Here is a 9,438-nt window from a genome sequence, read left to right on the forward strand (position 1 = left end):
GGGGGGGGGGGGGGGTGTTTCCACCCACTGAGCAGGGTGGTGGTCACACATAAAGAGGGGAGGGTTATCGTCTGAGAGGAATCTCACCGCGACAGAAACGTGGACACTTCGGAATAAATTTGCATCCTGCAGGAGAGGTGTGTGTTAGCAGCGAACGCAGACTGTGCAGAGTGCACACCCGTCACCGTCTTTTCCTATTCATCCTAAGAAATATGATCAGCGGTGATGATTGGAGGTGGGGGTGGGGGGTCACGAAGAGGCAACATTCAATCTCAGAGCGATAACAAAAGGCAACTCTGGATGGCACGTGCCCCCCGGGGGGGCGATGATGCTGTTATTATGGTGGAAAGGGCTGCTGACCTGCGGTGTGGGGCGATTACAGACCCGAGGACCCACTAGGGGGGGAGGGGGGTCCCAACATCCGATCCACCAAGTGTTCTCCCTCTAAGCTAACCAGAAAGAAAACAACGCAGGGTAGATGAAGGATTCATTGGCTGAGGTAACGATCGTGTGTTTAGTCCAGTGGAAGGATTGCTAATAGCTGCTTTTGTGTCATCACCAGAATCTGAAATATAAAAGAAAGAAAAAAAAAAAAACAAGCCACCATTCTGGGCTGCACCGGTGCGTAGGTTTACAACTGCTCTGGGTTTTTTGGGGTTAAAGTGGATGAACGGATCTGCTGATCTCATTCAGACGCTGCGGTCAGAACGTCATCTTTAACGTCACTCGGCTCTGGAAAGTCCGGCCTGAAAACGAACCCCTCACACACACACACACACACACACAGTGTCCAGCTGGAGAACAAAAAAAAAAAAAAAAGGGGGGAAAGTCGGAGCCGGGGTACCGTTTCATTGGTCTGCGGCCCGCAGGAAGAGGTCGCGACCTTACAGCTACTGAGAGTTGTTGTTTGAGTCGTAGATAACAGAAGTGGAAACAGATCGAGTGGCAGAAGGGAAAAGGTTTCAGCAGATACAGTACGGCTTGTCTCTAAACTCTGACTTGGGTAACTCGAGCCTCGGATGAAATCCCCCCGCTGCTCGCCCCTCATGATATTACACAAGTCCTTATAAAGAAGCCACAATGAGCCGTGGAAACGAGACCGTAACACAAGCTCGGTGCTGCGACGTGCAGCAGTTGGTATCCCGAAATCCTCCAATACATTCCCGCGGCCTCGGCGCAGCAGGTGCCGGCGCGCATTCTTTACATAAGCTCCTGTTGAACACGGCGCTCGAGTACAAGGCCCCGCAGCTGCACGACGATGGGAGCCGAGCTGCACAGCCGGAGTCGAGGTAGTGACTTCCTGCCGGGTCAGTTTACGGTCGGGGGGCAGAACCGGACTCACCGCCTGTCAGGTAAATACGAGAAAATGTCTGAAGAGACTCTGACATCACCAAAATCATCATCAGTTTGTAGTAATTTAAACTGAGGGGGGAAAAGAGGAGCTCATTTTGATGCTAGAACTGTACAAGAACCAATCAAAAGAAAGAGTAGAGCTGCTTCTGAAGGCTCGTCACGGTCACCGTGGCGACCACAGACAGAAACAGACTGAAAAGTAAGCCTCAAACAAGCAGTCGATAATAAAAACACTACAAGCCGGAGCTCAGAAACGCACACAGGTGGACCGTCGTGTTTCAATGTCGGAGAGAGACGACGAGATAAAAAGAGGAGAATATTTTGAGCTAAATTACAGCTGAAGCGTGCGGAAGCACCCTTTGTATTCTGAGGAGGTTTGAGAGAAAAAAACCTTAAGTTTTATAGCAGCGAGAGATAAAAAAACCAAAATACCTGCATCTTGATGAATAACTTCTGTAAGAGGAGCTCTGTTCACTCGTGTGTTTTGCACAAATCCAACTGAATGTTGTTGGTTTTTTTTTTTTGTGAATTTTGTCTATGTTGTAAAATAGCACTAATCCATGTAATTCCATCTTTTTATTTCAAAGCTGTGTGAACAAAACAAGAAATAAACGAGTCCTTTGGCACCCTGGATTATGACAATCATTCATCAGGAGTTCATCTTCGCATATGAATTAGATCCAGTCACCGAAGGATCGAAATCCACAAACAATATTAAGTGACTGACACAAAACAAAGACGGCAAATCTTTGATTTGTTTCTCATAAAGTCGCCACGATAACGATTCTCAACAAAATGATCATTTATGTGATTTTAACCAAAGCTGAGCTTCGTCTGCTTAAATCTGCGCCACCTTCCTGAATATTTCACTTCAGCTTTAAACGTAAAACACAAATCTATTGTGAATTTAATCATTTATTCATCATAATCCTATGTTTTTGGATTCATAATCTTTAGTTTTAGGGATTTTCTGGTCATTAAATTGTTCGGGGTCAAATATCTTTAAACAAGGATTAGTTTATTTTCTCTTCAGTCCCATATCCACTTAAGAGAACTGAAACCTTCCTCTCTCTATAACAATAAATAAAAAAAAGGCTCATAACTTTAAATGTCAAGTATATATTTTTTCTATTTGTGATGACATTGGTTTTCTTGTTTTAGTTGTCTTCAGACTCGAACTTTGCTCGGATTTTACAAATAAACTCATTATTTATCTCTGACTCAAGAAATAATCTTTAAATTTGGGGGTCTGAGGAGCAGCTTTACGGCTCCCAATCACAGTAGAATTTATTTTAGCAGAACATGAGTTTTTTTTCAGATCGGGTCGTATTTTTATACGTTTCAAACGCGTCTCGTCTCAACTCAACGTCTGGGTGAAAAATAAAGTGAAAAACGTCCAACGTCCAGCTTCTCCTTAAGCTGCCTGTTCAGTCCCAGAGTGGGCAGGACGCCTGACACCTTTCAGCAGCTCGGGGGACGAACGGATGAAACTCCGGGGCCCCTGGCTCTGAGCCGGCGGGCCTCGGAGTACAGACTCCAGCTGGGATGTGAAACCTCGACGTTCCCGTCAGCTTTGATTTTCCACTCCTCCTCGGCTGAGGGTTTAATTGATTAACACTCGTAAGCCTCTTCAGAAGTCCACGCCAGGCGGCGGGACAGCCGGTAACCTCTGAAATATCGACCTGACCTTTTTGGGCCTTCTTGGCTTTAAGAGCAGCAGCGTCGTCCAAACTGCAAAAAAAAAAAAAAACATATTTCCACTAATCAAACAGGGCAGAGTAAGCTGCTGATAACTGATCCAAGCGTTCCTAAAAAACAAAAAGGAAAGAGCTAAATTCAACTTGCATGAAGAAACGAAAATCAGAGAACGGTTCCACCTTTTTTTTTTTTTTCCTGTAATACGTTTCATATAAACCGGCCTTAGCTCGGTCCATCTGTGCTGAAGGAGGAATAATAAAGACTTCCCGCCATCAGAAGGCCCGAGCGAAGGAAACAAAGGAGGGCGGCCTGAGGGGAGGAGGAGGAGGGCGGAGGAAGGACGCACAGAGACAACAACAACAGGCTTCCTTCCCCAGCACACTGAAAAATAAGACTCAGACGTTTGAATTACTTTAAATCACTTTTAACAGCCAGGTTGTGTTGTGTAACTAAATCTAATTCAACCCCTTCGCTTAATACGAACTAATCGTTTCACTGAATCAAGATTGTCCCACGGTGCTTGCCGTAGCTGCACGCGTGAATACATCTCAGGCGCCATTTTTACCCAGACCTTTGAGCCCTTGGGAGACTCGCACGCTCCTTACGGATCCGTTGCCATCCATGACTTATTTGGAGAGGAGAAAACTTAGAATAATTCAATGTTTTTTGTTTTTTTTTTACATTTAAAAAACAGAAAAGCTCAGTGGAACCAGCTGACACGACCCAGTTAAGTCAACCTAACGTTTCATTTCGTCACGCTCCGTCACCTCCTGCCAGCCCCAGACGTTTTTTTTTTAAAAAGAAGGTTTACACATTTAGCTACTTCCTGTTTCTATTAGACACATGAAGCCCAGGACAATAGGTTGGTAATTATAGTTGCTGCTAACAATTACGTTCGTTGTTGTTTAGCCTGGTAATTATATGCCGTTTAGTTTTTAATTAGTCACTTCATTGTTTGGTAAATAATGGGGGAACAAAAACAAAAAAAACGAAATCAGTTACATATTTTTAAGAGTTTGGCTTGTGATGCTCATTTTTATTTAGCCACTATACTGAAACAAACATACAGAAGAAGAGGAAAAGCTCGAAATCCTTATCTGTGAGGAGCAGGAGGAGGAAAGTATTTGGCTTTCTGATTGAAAAGATCAGCCGAAATCTTGCAACAATACAGAGAGACCAAAAAAAAAAAAAAAACCTGGGACGAGACGCCACGGCCTGAGTTCATGTTTTCATAAAAAAGCTTGTTATCGTTCTTTTTCCTCCCTGTGTTTTTAGAGGAACAAAGACGAGGCGACCTCTCTGCCAGCAGGAACAATGATGCTGCTGCTGCTGCTGCTGATGCCACGCAGATGCAGATCTGTTTTTACCCCGGCTTGCAGTCGGAGCAAACGACTGCTGCACGGAGGACGGTGGACGGTTGACGTGCTCCGCCTCAGACAACAAGACAACAACCCCCCCACCCTCCTACCTGCCCCTCCATCGCCCGAGCCTCATTCAAACCTGGACTTCATTATGAAGTGAAAACCGTCGCTGGCGACCAGGAGGAATTCACAAGACAGAAACACGCAGAAGGAACGGTGATTCAGAGGTTCACATGAGGCCGGCCGGAACTGGGGGGGGGGCAGATTCGTCCCTTCTGAGCTTAAAAATAAAGAGCTGGTTGAGAAGAAGACGAGCATTCAGAGGTTTTAGCTCGCCGTGACTTCATGCATTTCATACATGTGCATTTTTTCCTTTTTAGGAGGAGCAAAGCTGGAAGAGATCGGCGTTCAGGACAGAGTCAAAAACCTCTCCTCCTATACATCGGGCCTTATCTCAGAAATCCCCCCCCTCCCCTTCCTTCGCCTTCCCCCCCCCTCATCCGACTGATACCTTGCAGATGTAACGGGGCGTAGCATCTTTGTTTACCTCTGGTCTGGCCTCAGAGAAAGTAAATGAGACGAGTGCTGCAAGCGTCCTGCAGCACGCGAACAATCTACAGTATACACACATGGTGGAATTAAAATAAAATCAAACAAACGCCCTCAGCAGGTTCATCTGGACATTCGTCGTTTTTAAAAATAATACTTCTAATGCACAAGCAAGATGTTAGAAACAGATCTGGTGTTTTATTTTGCTTAAAGCTGATGGTAACAAATGAGAAAAATGGACTCTATAATTCAAAACTGGCACATTAGAGAATTTAACCCCATGTTTACGCTAAAAAAAAGACTAAAATAATAAATCTAAAAAGGCCTTGTGATTGGGAAAGAATAAGAAAAATGAAACACTGAGCATGTTTGAGGCAAATCCAGACAGCAGGACTTTGTTGGCACCTTTTTGGACAATGATGGGGAGCTGCTGGCAGGAAGTCCTGGGCCTTCAGTGACCAACAGGGCAGGGGGAAACACTCTTCATCTGATTTATATCGTTTCCAGCAGTCCTTCCCTGGATTCAAACCACTTCCCTGAGGAAAACCCAAAGATGAGCAGTCCTGCCAATTAAGGACGGGTTTTAATTGGTTTCTCAACCAGGGGTGGGATTTGAATTAACAAATTAAAGTTGAACTCGCGTAAAAGTTTGCCCCTTTAAGAAGTGATGTGTTAATATTTGTGTCTCTGGTTGGACACAAGGGAAGTTAATTGGGATTCTGTTCTGAAGAACTCGAGTCAGCAGCTTAATTGAACCTTAATTGGCGGCGGTCAGGTTTTAGGGAAACAAAGACTTTCGAGCCGAACTGACCCGAGGAAGAGGAAGGAGAGGAAGCTGTGGCTGCTCTTCATCGCCACCCTCCTTACCTTTTTGTGTCTGTCTTTGAACGGCAGCGCAGGCCACGGCATCTCCTGCACGAAGTCCTGCCAGTGCTTCTGGTCCTGGTCGGACGAGACGAAGACGACCTCCAGCTCGTCCCTGTGCTCGGACGCCTCCTTGAAGCGGCCGTAGAAGTCGCGCAGGCTGCCGCTGAACTGCTTGCAGGGGCCGTTCAGGCTGCAGCCGAAGAACAGCCCGAGCAGGGACAGCCCGGCCCCCGAGCCCAGGGACTGCACGTCCACCTCGGCTCCGGAGCCGTGGGCGAGCCGCTCCCCGAGCAGACCGAGCAGAAACTCCGACATGACGGGCGCGGACGGAAGCCAGCCGGCGGTGCCCGTCTGTCCGCCGCCTCCGGTGTGAGGGTTGGTCGGTGAGCTCCGAGCCCCGAGCCCCGACGGTGTGTGTGTGTGAATGTGTGTGTGGGGGTGTGTTTTCCCCGCTGGTCCTCCTCTCTGAGCCGCTGTGCAGGAATGCGCTCCGCTTAAATCTCCCTGACTGCAACAGCGGCTGCGCTCTTTTTTTTTTCTCCACACATTTTATCCTCTCAGCAGCTTTATTTTTTATTAAAGGTAACTTCCAACCCCACCCTCTGGATTAAATTAGGCTCGTTTAGTGTATGTGTTGTTGTTGTTTTAATCCCTCACCCCGTGTTTTTTTTCCATTCAAATAAGTCATTTTAAGTGTTTGACCCTTAAAACTCACACCAAATCTGCCATATTAAAGAAGGTTCGTGATTTATGAGGCTTTATTAAACAAATATAACCGAAATTTAGCAAATTTCTACAAGGGTTGGACTCGAACTTACAGGGATTTGCTGCCATCTAGTGTTCAGAAAGAGGAAGCGACTTTTCAACAAACTCATCAAGAAATCAAAACTTTGAGCTACTTCATCTTGTTTTTAAAAAGTTATTTTATCCATTTTTAGATCAAAACCTTCAGCTCATTTCGGAGATGGCTGCTTCGACTTCTGGGTTTTGAAACTTTTATGCTTTTCTAAATATTGAACTTTATTAATAAAAATTTTCCCCCCATAGATATGCATTAAGATTTAATTAATTCAGCCAAAAACATTTTTTTTAACATTCACTTCAGCCGAATGGCTCTATTTTTGTCATTTTATGCTACTTTTAGATTTTATCTAGCCTTTAGTTATCCTAGCTTAGCTAGCCTTTTGTAACTTTTAGCTTTTAGTTGTGCTTTAGCTACTTTCAGCTAGTCTTCTTTATTTTTTAAGCTCACATTTTATAACTTTTAGCTTGTCTTTTGCTACTTCTAGCCAGGTTTTAGTTACATTTAGCTTAGATAGCCTGTTGCTGCTTTTAGCTTTGGGGTAGCCTGTAGCTGCATTTATCCAGACTTTAGCTACTTTTAGCTTTTAGTCAGCCTTTAGTTACAATTAGCTTGGCTAGCCTTTTGCTGCTTTAAGCCAGCATTGCTAATTTTAGCTAACCTTTTCATACCCTTTGCTAACATGTTGCTACTTTTAGTTAGTATTTTAGCTAGTGTTCTGCTTCCTTTAGCTGGAACAACTCACTGTCAGCCTTAGCTTTCAGTCTCTGGGTTTCTCATCTGACAAGTTCCAGGTTTTCAAACCACAGCGAGTCGCTCCATTTTTGCGAGCTGAACTCTCATTCAAATCACTCCCTCCTCTCACTCTCGTTGGTCACTGGAGTGAGGTTCACACCAGTTTATGGAAGAGACCAAAACATCTCTGGTGTGGAAGTCACAAACCTACAGAAACTAATAAAAACACTGTTTTAGTTATTAAGACCGTTTGTTTTGTCGTCATGTTCTCCTTTAATTGGTTTATTAGTGATGTTTACACATTTTAAGCTGAAAAGTTTGGGGACCATTGATGTAAATTAATAATAAAAAAAGAACAAGTTACATTTATGTTCAGTCCAGAAACCATTTAACTTAGGTTTTTATCCAACAAATTACCAAAAAAAAGAAAGAAAACAATTATTCAACATCAATTTATGCTTGATTTCACAAGGCAACAAAATGAAATTTCAGTAAAAAATACAAAAGATTTGTTTGATCAGCAGTTAGTGTGTAAATATTTGGTTTAATATCAACTGATTGCACAAAGAAAACTATAAACGATGTTCAAGATGTCCCTCCTGAGGACAGACAGAGCAGCTTGTTGATTGGTTCGTAAACTTACACAGACGTCAATTCACATCAGTTATCGATGGTTACCAGGCGCTGAAACTGAACGGCGTGAAAATTTAAAATCACCCTGGGCGAGTAAACCGCAAACGTTGGCTCCTCTCTGAGCGGCGGCGGCGCCTTCAGTCCTCGGTGAACATCATCCTGACCAGGTCGGCCTTGAAGCACTCCTCCTCCACCAGCTTCTGGGGCTGAAACAAAGAGACGACACGCAGCTTTCATCCCTCCCTCTCGTCTGTGAGCCACGCGGTGCTCCGTTTGATGTCTCAGATGACTTTTAATGAATTGAAACGGGTTTATTTCTCTTACGGTGCCGTATCGCAGCAGAGAGGGAACTCCAGTCAGCTTCAGGTTCTTCTTAAAGTCATTTTTAGGATCCTTCCAGCTGAAGCAGCAGATTTAATGATAACATTACAAAAAAATAAACATCATTGTGAGCCCTGTGGATTGTAAGATTAAACATCTTGTAAAAAAAAAAAAAGGTGAACAAATATTGTTTTGGGGCCAGAAAGTATAAAGATTTCATCAGTGTTGACATTTATTCAAAAGACTTTAAAGTGTTTTATTGTGCAAATTAAATTAGCCGTGCTTCAATTTCATATGCTCAGAAAAATAATGTTATTCTAGATTCTATAGCTTGTTTAGAGCTTAATTCATCTCACAAATACAGGCTGTTTGGTGAAAAAACTTGCATTTTTTTAGATTTAAAACAGTGTTAGATTGGTTAGACAAAGATATGTTGGTTGAAGCTGTAATGTCTCTGATTTGTCATAATTTGTGCGGATAAAGGAGTGAAAACTCACAAAGCTCTTTCTCCAACCTGACAGTAAATGAAGACTGAATCCTCAGGAAGGTGAGCCAGTTGTCCTCTTACTATTGGCTCAGCTGAAAAACAAAACAAAAGAAGTTACAAAATAATGAGAAATAGTGGACAGCATGCTTCCCTTTCTCCCCCAGAGCGACAAAACTAATTATAAATGAGCCTAACAAGGTCTTTCCTACAACAACAACAACAAAAAGGCAAATTCAAGCTGAAGTTACCTTTCACACAATCTGGACACCAGCTCTTCCCCTCGGCGTCTTTATCGCCTGAAAAATAAGCAAAAACATCCTTCCCTTTCCGTTCAGACACAGCCTGGCAGAACTCATCATAACCGTGGACACTCACTTCTTCGAAACGAGCCATTTAGGTAAATTTAAAAGCTAAAATTAACCGTCGGACTGAAACTGTCAGCTCTGCTCATCTGACAATAAAAGCAAGCACTACTTCCGGGTCGTGCAACGGTTCTTAAAGTGACAGCGCATCTTTTTTATTATTTAATTCAAATAGATTAAAAGGTTTATTCTACAATTAATAGCATATTGTTGTGGTTTATTTCGTTATTCGTGTCCTCTTAAAAGCTCTAACTAAACAAAAATAAAAGT

The 9,438-nt window shown here is 43.5% G+C and overlaps 2 protein-coding genes across 3 annotated transcripts in view; both read right to left on the reverse strand.

Annotated features, from left to right (window-relative positions):
- nxn (nucleoredoxin) overlaps positions 1-6,354 on the reverse strand; it is a 67,251-nt gene extending 60,897 nt beyond the window's left edge. Inside the window, exons 1-2 of one of the 2 annotated variants that reach the window (XM_037980218.1) lie at positions 5,829-5,943; positions 3,041-3,084 (exon numbers count right to left, since the gene is read on the reverse strand). Coding sequence is in view for 1 of the 2 variants with exons in the window: in XM_017435280.3 (XP_017290769.1) it covers positions 5,829-6,143 (315 nt within the window). In the remaining variant the exon portion in view is untranslated. Of the gene's footprint in view, positions 1-3,040; positions 3,085-5,828 lie in introns of both variants that reach the window. The other variant, XM_017435280.3, reaches the window with a different exon arrangement.
- Positions 6,355-7,614: 1,260 nt separating this feature from the next.
- txndc17 (thioredoxin domain containing 17) lies at positions 7,615-9,292 on the reverse strand. The gene is made up of 4 exons (XM_017435276.3): positions 9,055-9,292; positions 8,817-8,898; positions 8,323-8,398; positions 7,615-8,204 (listed from the first exon to the last, which is right to left on the reverse strand). The coding sequence occupies exons 1-4, from the start codon at positions 9,197-9,199 to the stop codon at positions 8,136-8,138; spliced, it is 372 nt and encodes a 123-aa protein (XP_017290765.1). The 5' UTR covers positions 9,200-9,292; the 3' UTR covers positions 7,615-8,135.
- Between the last annotated feature and the right edge of the window lie 146 nt (positions 9,293-9,438).

Source organism: Kryptolebias marmoratus, linkage group LG2 (assembly GCF_001649575.2).
Source record: "Kryptolebias marmoratus isolate JLee-2015 linkage group LG2, ASM164957v2, whole genome shotgun sequence".
NCBI lineage: Eukaryota > Metazoa > Chordata > Actinopteri > Cyprinodontiformes > Rivulidae > Kryptolebias > Kryptolebias marmoratus.